This window comes from Puma concolor, chromosome D2 (genome assembly GCF_028749965.1).
Source record: "Puma concolor isolate L17-30 chromosome D2, mPumCon1.1.hap2, whole genome shotgun sequence".
Classification (NCBI taxonomy): domain Eukaryota; kingdom Metazoa; phylum Chordata; class Mammalia; order Carnivora; family Felidae; genus Puma; species Puma concolor.
In genome coordinates, this window is record NC_141677.1 from 7,109,203 (window position 1) to 7,122,225 (window position 13,023).

The following is a 13,023-nucleotide window of genomic DNA, read 5'->3' on the forward strand; positions in this document are numbered from 1 at the left end:
TCACGGTGGGTAAGAAGATAAATACACTGACATTTCAAGACTGCACAGGCACGTAGGCTGACTTTGGAGTTTTTGGATCCTGACGTTTTTCCTTCCCGCCTTCCCATAGGGAAGGAGTGAATGCTCAAGTCTTCAGGTGTCTGTCTGGAAAGCTGGTAGCCCTCCAGAAGAACAGTTCGGTGTGAAATAAAGTTCCACCCTTCACCTCTCTAGGAGATAGAACTTCTCCAGCCGTTTTACAGAAGGCACGTAATGGAAATGAGCCATGTGGCCCTTGTGCATGTTCGGGGTTCCTTTTTGGTTCTTTCTTGGTCTTATTGATCTGTCGGTGGCATTTGCAAAGGGTGAGATACCCAGTGATTGCCTGCCAACTGCTTGTCACGAATTACAGCTTCCCTCCTCACTTCTTTGCTCCTCGCAAGACGCAGACGGTTGGGTTAAGAGGGGTGGCTGGCCTCATGCTGTCTTCCCAAAAAATCTGATAAAATCTCGGATGCCCGAGGGTCCAGGTCATAAGGCTTTTGGAGTGGGGCCTCCTTTCTTTTGCTCTTTCCCCACAGGGCCCATCCACACAGAAGTACTGGAGGAATGCTTGGGGAGGGGCGGGGGACGGAATACAGTGCAGGGCCACCACTGGCCACTGTCTGGGGCTGCCCTTGCTTCCTAGACTTTGTGGGGAGGAGGGCCCGCTGGGGCCCATCTGTAACTCGGGGAGAAACACCGCGAGCTCAAAGGAGTGAGTGCATGCAAAGCCCTTAGCACCGTGCCAGGCGCAAAGGCGCAGGCGAACCTTGGCCTCTGGATTTTAGCAGCACGCTCGAGGACGCTGGGGTAGAAAGCCTGGGGTGCGGAGGCCGCCAGCCCGGGTCTGAATCCCCCGGCCTCAGAGTATACCTTCGGGAAAGTCTGAAAGCTTCGATTGCTTCTTTTGTAAAACGGGGAGAAAGGAGGCCTTGATGCCCTCGCGGGGGCGCGCGAAGCAGAGGGCGCGTGCCCTACCCCCTGGCTGCGGCTGCGAGCAGAGGCGAAGCGGGGCAGGCCGTCGGTGCCCACCGAGGACCCTGCCCACGCGCGGGCGCCCCGCAGCCGGTCCCGGAGGCGGGAATCCTTCCCGGCGGGGGCGGGGGCGCGCCCTGGCCGCCGCCGGGAGTGGCCCGGGCAGGGCGAACTTGACCCCGGCCTGGCGCGGGCGCAGCGGCTGGGCGAGTCGGGGGGCCGGGCCCGGGACCCCGCCCAGACGGCCGCCGGGTCCCCTGGGCTGGGCGCTGCCGGCGGAGCCGACGGGGCGGAGAGGAGCGCGGCGGGGGGAGGAGTGGGAGGAGGGGGCCGGTCAAGGGAAGTGCGACGTGTCTGCGGAGCCCTTTTATACCTCCTTCCCGGGAGCCGGGCCCCAGCCGCCGCCGCCGCGCTCGGAGCGTCCCCGCGCCTCCGCTCCCGGAGCCGCGCAGCGCCCAGCCCGCCAGCATGTCGGGGGTCAAGAAGCAGAAGACGGTAGGCTGCGGGCCGCCCGCCCCCCGCCGCGCCTGCCGGGGGGGGGGGGGGGGCCCGCGTCCCACTCCGCCGAGCGCACGAGCCGCGGGGCGCGGGGGAGGGGGAGGGGAGGGGAAGCGGGGGGACCCCCGGGCGGCCCTCTCCGCCAGCGCCTCCGGGAACCTGCGCCCCTCGGGGTCGCCGCGCCCGGGAGCGACCTCGGGAGCTTGCGCGGCGGGTCCGGGGCGCGGGAGAGGGGCCGAGGCAGGACGCTTCCTCCCTTCCCCAAGGGCCTCCCGGGACCCGCCTTTTCTTCCGTGTGAGCTCCGCGCCGCTGGGGTGGGCGGTGGGCTGAGCCCAGCCCGGTGCCGCCAGGTCTGGTCGCTGGGCGCCCGTCGGCGACAGCCACCGGGGCTTGGTCCACGCAGCCTCCTCGGAGTGCGCTTTAATGACAGACCTCACGGAGGAAGCTGCCGCTGTCTACACCCGCAGCGCTTAGCCCTCCAGCTGGAGTCAGCTCCCTGTTGGCATCGGTTCCGGGCCCGGGGGTTCCTGGGCTCGGCGGGTTAGCTGCTTTTAGAGGCTCGGTTTTGTCCGGAACTAATCTGCGCCCGTCCCCCCCCCCCCCCCGCCCCGTTATGGGAGATAGAGGGCTTGTCAAAGAGAAAAGTTCCCTTCTCACTTAGCAGTAGGGGCTCCTGTTAATTTTGCATCCTAAAAATGGCAGCTGTGATCCTTGACCGGACCTGGGAGGAGCCTTGCGGAAGGCGTTTGGGCCACACCAGGTGGTCTGCAAGCCTTCCGTAGGTCCCAGCCCGCAGTCTGACTGCTGAGCATCCGTCCTCACCACGCTGCACGCCTCAGGTTGATGATTGTGGTTACCGCATGGGTTGACCCCGCTCCCATAGTTAGACTTGAACTTGGCACATAGTAGGCGCTTGATACGTGCTTATTACTGTGATTATAGACTGCCTATTACTGAGCTATCTTTGAGGTCTGTTCCTGGCGGGCTGGGAGGAGACGTGGAAAGCCAAGAATTGGGGAAGGAGCCTGGTGGGGCGATTCAGGGGCTGCAGGGAAAGGGGGTGGGGCCCCCTCGTTTCAGACCACATGACCCATCCCGGCAGGAAGGCCCAGGAGGAGGGATGGGATTCGGCTGCCTTTTATAGGAGCTATTTTAAAGTGGGGAGACTCTCAGTATTGTGGTATATTTAAAAATATTGTTAAGTGAAAATCACTTGTGTTTTAGTCCCATTTAGTCCGGTTAATTTCTGTAAAATTCTGAATGGTATCTTTTAAGTGATGAGCTGCGGTGGCACTTGGTAGCTTTGCAAATGGGGGTGGGGGTTAGTTCTTTCCTTCCCTGTTCTGATAGGGAGCCTCCTCAAGCGTTAGTAAGGAAGGGGTAGGTGGGCTTTCCCTTCATGCCCCCACTCCGCAAGAGCTGCTGGAGCGAATGGGGTTGGAGACCAGGAGCTTTCCACACTGATCCTGGGAACTGTGTGGTCAGAGAGAGTGTAGAAACGTGACCGCCAGAGGCTTCACTTTCTCTGGTTACACATTTTGAACCTTCTCTTTTTTCTTTGGGGTGTGTGTGTGTGTGTTCTGTATAGGATTCAGTTAACACCTGAAAAAGCTGCAGGGTTCCTGAACTTTTATTTAGCCAACACGATTATAATCCAGGTACCAGCGTTCGTGCCCAAAGGGCCAGATAGATGCGATTGGGTCAGCCAAACCAGCTTTAAATGCATGGGAAATCTCTCAAGCTTTAAATGCTAACTCAAGATGTATTCTGAAACCTTGCAGTCCAAAGCAAAAGATATCCACGTGTGTGGCCTCTGAAATAATCATTATTTAGAAGTGAGTCTTGCTGCTCTAGGAAGCTCTCCTAGAGGGGAGGCTGGGCTTTTTCAGAGACTCACGGGAGCCATTACATTCTTTTCTGCGTTGTTAAAGAGGATGTTCAATATACAGTCGCCTGCAGTAACTTCAGACACTTGTTGAGCCCCTACTGTGTGTCAGGCAGTATCCTGGGATGAATACATCTCCCCCCACAATGTTTTTTTTTTTTTGCCACATTTTCCGGATGAGAGACTCGAGGATGATTTTCTCACAAGCTTGACCAAAAAATGTAGTGTTCTTTAAAAAGGGAAGGTAGCACATTCTTGCTGGGCTCAACATCCTTACCATGAAAACCTAAGATGGCTGTGTGTCACAATACTCCCCTCCGTCCCTTGACTTAACTCTAGCCTGGCCACCAACATCCCCCCTACACACACACATACCCAGGAGAAGGAAGGAGAGCGCTCCAGAGGACTGGAAAGAAAGGCAAAGGCCTGATTCTTTCTTCTTGCATCATTTCCTGGATTAGCATTTTTCAAGGCAATGTTATTATGTTCAGACAATATTATTGTGTCCTGGAGACAGGAGACAGACAATGGACCTAAAAAAGACAACTGAGATAGGCAAATATTTTCCAAAGGCCCAACCAACCAATGGTTGGGGAGGGGGTGAAGGGGCATTGGAACCTTAGAGTTATTCATAAATGTAAGAGATGATCTACCTTTTATTATTTTATTTAGTGTTTTCAAGATTGTTGATTTTATTTTGATGAGAGGGAGGGAGAGCAAGCATGAGCAGGAGAGGTGCAGAGCAAGAGGGAGAGAGAGAATCCCAAGCAGGCTCCACACTGTCAGCACAGACCCTGACTTGAGGCTCGATCCCACAAAGCGTGAGCTCATGACCTGAGCTGAAATCAAGTCAGACGCTTAACTGAGCCACCCAGGCTCCCCTACCTTTTATTATTTTAAAGATTCTATACAATAGGACATTATTTTTCCAACAGTAGCTACTTTTAGACCTATTTGGAGATGCTGTCCAAGGCAAGACATGAATTTTAGATGAGTAAACATTGGAAGGAAGGAGGAACCAGCTGGAAGGAAGGAGGAACCGGCGCTCCCCCAGAGGCCACCCTGTATCTCATTTCACCCGCACCGCAGCCTGCACCCCCCCCCAGCAAACGGAGCCTCATCTCCAGGGGAGGAGAACGCCAGGAGCAAGTCAGGATTCGCATTCAGGCTCTTGTTCCCTCTGTATCCTTGGCACATAGTACCCCGTCTGTAAAATGGAGGTAATGACCACTTACCCCTTACAATTCTGGTGAGGAGTGAATGATCCCTAAAAAAAGTATCTCGCACAGCTCAAGGCCCGGAGCGAGCACCCCGGATGCGGTAGGTGTTGTTCCTACACTACACCGTCCTGGTGGGGCAAACGGAGCAGAAAGCACAGGTCCTACTGTTCCGAACGCCGAGTACAGAAGAACCACCAGAATATTTCATAAGAGCACACAGCTGCGGGCATATAGAAGTGATAATACACACCCTGACTGTGAAAAGCTGGACAGGAGACCAAGGGGGGGGGGGGGTAAGCAGTGCGTCCAGATTATCAATAAGGTTTTGCCAACCACCTTGGCCAACCGAGAAAGGCCTTCGGTCAGTATTGGACTAACTTCTCTCCACCCTTCCTGTGCCTCCGGCTGTTTCCAGACCTGCCTCACAATGAATGTTGTCCAACTCGTGCCATGATTCCAAAATCCTCTTTTGTGGACTTTTACAGTTAAATGCACTCCACCCTGACATAGTTATCTGTGTCTTTTGTCCCTTTTCCGTTAATGCAGGTGGCTCTGTGGTTTGCTGAGGGGTGAATTCGGCGTAACTTGAATGGGGAATGGGGGCCGGAATGGATGAGGTCGATCTCCGTTCTCTGGGAGATCACTGCTTATTTCAAAATCTATCAGTAAAGAGTCAAGGGCCCTCCTTGGTCTTCGTGCTTGCAAGTCTTAGGAAAACACAGACACCAAAACCAAATGGATATATGAATATAATGGTGTTTCAACTCCCCTTGCGTCCCCTGGGTGACTTGTTCATGTGACAGCGGAAAGGGCACGCATGCCCAGCAGCCAGGCGTACAACCTGGAACCAGCTAGATGCTCAACACGTAGCTGTTGCACAAATGCCTACAGAATTCATCCCAGGATGAATTCGCCTTGGGCGATCTGTATTCTTCTGAGATTTCCCCTTCCCCCTGTCTTATCTACGTGTCCTTGCGCGGTTGCTTATTTTTGCCTGGGTATTTGTCATTACCACTGAAAAATGACTTATAGGGATTCTTGGAGGCTTAGGATGAATGGCCTTTTTTTTTTTTTTTTTTTTCCCTCCTCCGGGGAGAGTTTGCTTTTGTTTCTGCCCGTGCCTGGGGCCACTTTAACCTAAATTTACCACTTGACGAGTCTCAGACCACCCAGGTGAGGTGACTTGGAGGTGCAGTTTGGCGCACAAGGGCCAGCTGTAGACTACAAGTGCTGACGCCCACCCCGCCCCTTTTTCCGGATTCTTCTAGTGCCGGATTCTTCTAGTGCCGAGGTGGAGTGTCCTCCCCGGTCAGGATCTCCGCGTGGGGTGGGAGGCGGGTGTATTCTCATGCACTCTTACTTGCTGGGGGGGATTCTGAGCCCCCCCCCCCCCGCCGCTCACCTTGACAAGGGCTCTTTTCATTCTTCTCCCTTGGACATGTTCTGGGCTTCAGTTTCTGATTGATTTCTCTCCCTGCGAGGCCGTCAGAATCAGTTGTGAGAATCAGTTCACACCTGCCCCTATCAGGACAAACGTAGCTCCCTGCTTGCTTGCCTCTTCCCGGCAGATTTTAACCTGGTGGTTTCTTATTATCTTGTCAGCTTTCGATGTTTCCAGTGAGATTATTTTATGTTGTAACTTGCATTTTTTTTTCTACTTGTTTCCGTGGAAGGAAATGTATATGACCTTGACCATCATTGCTGCAAACGGAGATCTCTGCCTCTTCTGGATTCTCTGTGTGTCAGTAACGTTTCATATCATTTCTTTACCTTCTGTATTTGTATCGTTCTTATAAAGGGAGAACTTTAAAAACAAGGGGCACCTGGGTGGCTCAGTCAGTTAAGTGTCTGACTTTTGATTTTGGCTCAGGTCATGATTTCACAGTCCCTGGGATCGAGCCCCATTGGGCTCTGGGCTGACAGCTCGGAACCTGCTTAGGATTGTTCTCTCTCTCTCTCCCCCCCCCTTTGTCTCTCTCTCTCTGAATAAAGAAACATTTAAAAAATAAAAATAAAAACAAGTGCCTTAAAAACTTAAATCAGTTTGCTAGTCAGAAAGATTTAATTTAATCCTTTTTCCCTACAAAGTACTAATGTCGGGGTGGGGGGTGCTTACCTTGTCTTGATGGCTCTGCATGTGTGGGCGTCTTTTGAGATGGATACGCTCCTGTCTCATCCTTAGTGTGGGTCCAGTTCAAGTGCATTCCGGTCTGAAAGGCCCCTTCGCCTTGCTTCCCCATGCCCTCCTTGGGCGCTGCCCCCAGCACCGTTCTGGGGGAGGTGTGGCGAGGCCGGCTAAGATCCTTGACACTCTCCGCCATTCCCAGGAGCGTGGGAACTGGATTTCTGCCCTTGTGTGACTGAGCTGGCACTGTGAGGAGCTCTGGGGGCTGCTGGGGTCTGTCTGTGCCTCCTCCCCCCTGGGGTCTGTCCGGGCTCAGAAGCAGGCCTGATGCCCTCTGTTTTCAGAGCCCCCAGAGCTACTCGGCCCCTCCCTCCTCAAGCCCAGTACCAGGCACAGGACACCAAGCCCCTTCTCAGACTCGCACCGGCATCTAAGCACCCTTTGCTTTCCATAAATAGGAAATAAAGCTTTTCAGGAAGGTCAGTTAACAATAACATTCTATTTGGACAGATTTGGTCTTGTTCCTCTTTTCCGCCTTTTCGATCATCAAAGCATTTTTGCACTTTAGAACAAATTAGTGCACGAGATGGAAATATTTCTTCTCTCTGCAAGAGGGCCACTGTCTAAAATCCTGAACCAAAACTTTCTTGTGATAACACATGGTGTATGCAGTGACTTCCACCAGTTGGCTCGTGTGACTCCCTTTGAAGCCTTATCAGCAACTCTTTCTGCATTTCAGATTTACTCTGGAAGTCCATTTTGCTCTAACATGACTGCAGCATAAACACGGCAGGTTTCATCTATCCAGCACCAAATATTAACTTCTGGCAATAAAACTGTATAGCTTTTCTAAACATTGCATAAATCGGTTACGTCAAATGCTACAGCATTAAAGGTGATCGTTTGCTTTAAATATCTGGTGAACATCTACTTCATGTGTTTTGTTATGAAAAATACTGATATTTATCCGCCAAGTGTCTGTGGCCAGTCTAATAATAATTACTTTTTTCCTTTTTCTTTTTACTTACTAAAAAAAATTTTTTTAATGTGTATTTTTGAGAGAGAGAGAGTGGGGGAGGGGCAGAGAGAGAAAGAGAGGGAGACGCGGAATCTGAAGCAGGCTCCAGGCTCTGAGCTATCAGCACAGAGCCCGACATGGGGCTCGAACTTGAACTTGCGTACCGCAAGATAATGACCTGAGTTGAAGTAGGACTGAGCCCCCCGGGTGTGCCTTTCTCCTTTTTAATGTATATTGGGTTTGTGCCTTGAAAATCATTTGCAGACTTGATTTTGAGACTTAAATAAATCACCCAGGTGCAGCCTGAGATGTTATCCCCATAACCTCATTCCTCTGTACTCTCCCCAATCATCATTTTTTGTGGGTAATTCATGTCTTCCCAATTTCTAGCAAAATCAGCAACTCAAGATGTTAGCGATGATTTTTATTTTCTTGTATTTCCTACTGTTAAAAACCTGAATTCACTTTTTGGTCGTCCGTATGTGGTCCCATTGTACACTGTTTTGTTTTCCGGAAGGTCTCTTAAAATCTTTCCCCTTTTTGTTTCCTGTCAAGTCTTCACGTATGTATCTGTGCCTTGGTTTACTCACCAATCATTTGCTGAATAACTTAACCAGGATCTGGTCTTGCCGTAATTAACTATAGCTACTAAAGCCTTGTATTTTCCAATTATAGTTTTTTACTCCATTCAAACTCTGTCATTAAGTCTTTTGTAAACACAGCATTTACTTTTTCTAATTGTAACACCCCACCCACAGTCTTTCTATTCTTTCAACCTTCTGCCCAGTCAGTACTCGAGCGCTCTAGGCCAAAATCCACAAAATTCCCAAGTAACTTCTTATACAATTGTTTTTCTTCTTTTTTTTCTCATATAATTTTAAAACTCTTTTCTCTACTAAGCTAAAATTTTAAATTATTTACTTTTTATTTGGGCTGCTCCTACTTAAAAAAAAAATACATATATATATATATATATATATATATATATATATATATATATATATATATATTTAAGTTTGCTTATTTATTTAGAGATTGAGGGAGAGCTCGGGGAGGAACAGAGAGAGAGAGGGAGAGAGAGAGAATCCCAACCAGGTCTGGGCTGCCTGTGCAGAACCCTACTCGGGGCTCGACTTCACAAACTGTGAGATCATGACCTGAGCCAAAATCAAGAGTTGGATGGGATGCTTAACTGACAGGGCTACCCAGGCGCCCCTTAAAAATATATTTATTTTATTTTATTTTATTTTATTTTTATTTTATCTTTTTTGTTTTAATTTTTGAGAGAGCGAAAACACAAGTTGGGGAGGGGCAGAAAGAGAGAGAGACGCACAGAACCAAAGCAGGCTCCAGGCTCCGAACTGTTAGCACAGAGCATGACATGGGGCTTGAACTCACGAACCCTGAGATCATGACCTGAGCTGAAGTTGGAAGCTCAACCGACTGAGCCCCCCCAGGTGCCCCTAAAAAATATATTTTTAAAAGAACCCTAGCATTTTACTTCTGGAAGAAAAATTCAGAGCTCATCTTAATAAGCCCTTTATAATTGCGATTGATACACAGCTTTTAAAACCTTTGCCAAGGCTTGTGGCCACCTTCCTGGCCAGCTGGTTGGTGACACCACCATAAAGGTAGAACTCTGATCACTCACTGCATACCCAGCACTTTTGTCTCAATCATATGCTCTTTGGAGGAAGCCCAGCCCATTTTTCTGCAGCTTAATTTCTTTTATTGACTAGGAAGTATTCTCCATAGATGAAGAAAAAACCACTCCCAAAGCTGATTATTGGTGAGTCATGAGTACACCCTGATTTAGCTTTCACATTTTGTTTTGACATTCTGGAGATAGAAAACACAGACCAAAGAGCAACATTCGAAAAATGTAAGGGTACCATTCTGAAATATTTTCTCATTAGCCGGCCTGCTTCTCGTTAGAAAATTCAACCTGCTCCCCCAACCTCACTCACTCTTCCTTAAGCCTTCTCATACGGTTTAATCATTTTATCAAGAAAAGAGAAAAAGAGATGTCAATGATTATATGCTGTGCGATACAGATAAAACTGTATTCGGTCGAAGCTGGACCTTGTCAGTTGCACATGAAAGCCTCAGTTCTTATAGTTCTCGGAATTTCCAGTCTAACCTCAGAATCCATCAATGTGTACTTCTCCTAAGTTCATGACCCTACCATGCAGTCAATTACGATGATTGTGTGGTCCTGCCAGGCAAATCTACCTAGATGGCGAGTCCCTGCAGGGAGTCTGTTCCTAAAGTATACAAGTTACAGATCTTGGGCCATTGGGTCAGTAGTAGAACAACATTTTGAGTAGTTACTAAAAAGTAAAAGAAAAAATTGTATATTCATCCCACTGTGTTTAATCGTAAGGAGAGAGCTGATAAAACCGAGACATTAAAATACCACCTGAGGGATTTGCATACACACCAGGAGTTTTGATGTGGAGAGCACGTTGTCTTAGAAAATCCCTTCTCTGTTGTGACTTGTTTATCTCCAGCTCCGAGCCCTTATGCGTTTGGCACCCGATTCAGAGGGTTCCTGTGCTTTAACTCATTTAGGCCTTAACAGCTCATGAAGCAAGTTTGTGAACAAATAGTCAGAAGGGAACTCAGTTCACTGAAAGAAGTCTCTGGAGAGTTCCCCACAGGAGATGCTAAAAATCGTATTAGCTCCTCCGTGGTGAATAAGGTGTTTATTTCACAGAGGGAATGAGATTCAACACCCAGTAGCAAAAGCGCAGCTGGGTTGGGTAACTAGTATGCTTCATTTGTAAAATATTTTGGCAGCTGCCTCGTGCTAATACCTCACGAAGATAATAATGGATTCTGCTTAGAGATATTCCCCAGCACTTTTTAGAAAAGAGTGAATGGCAGGTGTTAGCAAATGTTGTGACCTTTACCATCCCACGCTTCTTTCCCTTTTGGTGACATGAGGTGAATAATGGGAAAATGAATTTTCTTTGTTTTCAGACACCACAAGTATGGGCAATAGTTTTTTGCTTATGGTTTTATTTTGTTCATTTATTTTTTTTAAAAGAGAGACAATTGAAAATTTTTTTTTTAACTTTTATTTTTTAGAGAGAAAGACAGAGTGCGAGCAGGGGAGAGGCAGAGAGAGAGGGAGACACAGAATCCGAAGCAGGCTCCAGGCTCTGAGCTGTCAGCACAGAGCCCAACGTGGGGCTCGAACCCACAAACCGTGAGATCACGTCCTGAGCCGAAGTCAGACTCTTAAGGGACTGTGTGCCCTTGTTCCCGCTGTGTCAGTATTTAGCAAACACGAACAGAATGCTTTGTTCCCACTAGAACTGCTAATACTTGAGCCAAGTCGTAACTGTGATTTCTAGATGGTAAAAGCAGACTGGGCCACCAGTGCATTTTTCATACAATAAGGATTTGACCCAAATGGAGGTTGAGGCTTAAGGATGTTGGCGACCAGACAGCGACTGATGGCACTTCACTGGGGACCGATGAGGGGCACCTAGAAGCTGTGAGATTGTAAGAGGCACCTTCCACCATGGTTGGAAGAAACATTTTGGGAGTTGCCCCATCCTGTCATCAGGAGGTCAGTAAAGTCCCGGGCCACCTCCTCAGTGACAGACAACAGGAAGGCCTAGATTCCAATTTCAAGGAGGCCCATATGTGGGAGGCTGGAGCCTACCCTCATGGTGTGAAGGAGAGCGGCACTGGCCGTGTGTACTTATAGGCGGGGCGAGACTGAACCCCTTCCTGGAGCAGGCTCACGCTATTTCAATGAGGAGAGTAGTGTGGAGACAGTCTAGAAATCACGAGAATCCACGTCGTCCCCGTGCCAGACACCCCGGATAGAAAGTTCCGTCAAAAGGATGTGTCGTACCTGCACAGGTAGCTACTTTAATGAGTGGAAAAACCGGAGTCATCATGAGTACCTGATTTCTTCCTTTGTGTGTGTGTGTGTGTGTGTGTGTGTGTGTGTGTGTGTGTGTGTGTGTGAGTCCACTGTTTAATAAGCCTTTTAAACGCCACGCAGTGATACGAATTCTTGATTACATTATAAATCTACCTCAGGGTTCAGAAAGGTATCTCATTGATCCATCTGGGTTCCCTAAACAGAGGGAGGGACAGACATTAACTCAGGGACTTTCCAGAGTCTTATCTCACAGTGACCTACGAAGCACTTGCTGTTTTCGTCCAGTTTATAGTCCAGGACGCTCAGGCTCGTTGGGGTTATGTAACTTGCCTTGGGACACGCGGCTGTAAGTGGCCAAGCTGGGCCAGACGTGTCTTCAATCATTCTCTTTCTTTCGTGCCTTACTGTAACGGATGTGACAGATACTAAGACTCTCCGAGTGAGGATTATTCCGATCCTTTAGACATCACTTTTAGATCCCGTCTCCGTGGATGCGGATGAATGCCGCGACGAAACCAGCAAGATGCTGCGCTTCCCTCGAAAGGAAGGTCCCTCAGGGGCTTTCTGGAATGTGGTGTGCTCCTCAGAAGACGTGGACTTTAGCAAATGCCGTTAAAAGGCAGTAAATTCTAGTTTGGATGAGGCTCTGCGGCCAGCGTTGGGAACAGTGATGTTTGGAATCCAACCCAGCATCTCGCTCGAGTAACACAAAGCTCCAGTGTTCCAGGGGGTGAATGCGTACACTCAGGAGTAAGTGTCCGTAGAAGTAATTGCAGTGACTCACATGTAAGCGTAGCCTTTGCCTTGTTCATTATGTGAGCGCCGCACAGGCAAGCCCTCATGGGCTACGCGTCCCCAGAGCCCCCAGGCTGCGTGCCTGGCCTCTGCGCGTGCTAGACCAGCACAGAATTTTAATCCTTCACCATGCGAGGGGCCCGTATCCTAGGCACAGCTCCTAACCGGGACCAGTCGCAAAAGTGAAAAAAAGATACAGAGGGGTATCAACACAGCCTGAGGCCCACCGTGTACAGGGCCGGTGTTTGGAAGGGCGACTGAGACCTGTGTCAAGCCCCCAAACCGCGCAGTTTGGGGCACGTGCTGAATGCAGTCACGTGTCTCGGGGAGACGCGATTTGATGTGTGCTGTGTTGGCACAGGGGCGAGTGTCGCGTCCCTGATCTGTAGGGGGCCTCCTCTGGGCCGTGCACGCTCCCTTTCTTGCATCACACTCTTCTCACTGATCCGAGCAGCTCTCCAGAATGGGTAGATCACAGATGAGGATGCTAAAATAAAGAGATGGGGACGGGGGCAGGGCGCCCGGGTGGCTCAGTCTGTTCAGCGTCCGACTTCGGCTTAGGTCACGATCTCACGGTTTGTGGA

The 13,023-nt window shown here is 49.7% G+C and overlaps 1 protein-coding gene across 4 annotated transcripts in view; it reads left to right on the top strand.

Moving 5' to 3' along the window:
- The first annotated feature begins 1,044 nt into the window (after window positions 1-1,044).
- Window positions 1,045-13,023, top strand: part of PAPSS2 (3'-phosphoadenosine 5'-phosphosulfate synthase 2) — a 74,021-nt gene continuing 62,042 nt past the window's right edge. Inside the window, exon 1 of one of the 4 annotated variants that reach the window (XM_086679510.1) lies at window positions 1,045-1,491. Coding sequence is in view for 3 of the 4 variants with exons in the window: in XM_086679509.1 (XP_086535635.1) it covers window positions 1,465-1,491 (27 nt within the window). In the remaining variant the exon portion in view is untranslated. The remainder of the gene's footprint in view (window positions 1,492-13,023) is intronic. The other 3 variants (XM_086679509.1, XM_086679508.1, XM_086679511.1) reach the window with 3 other exon arrangements.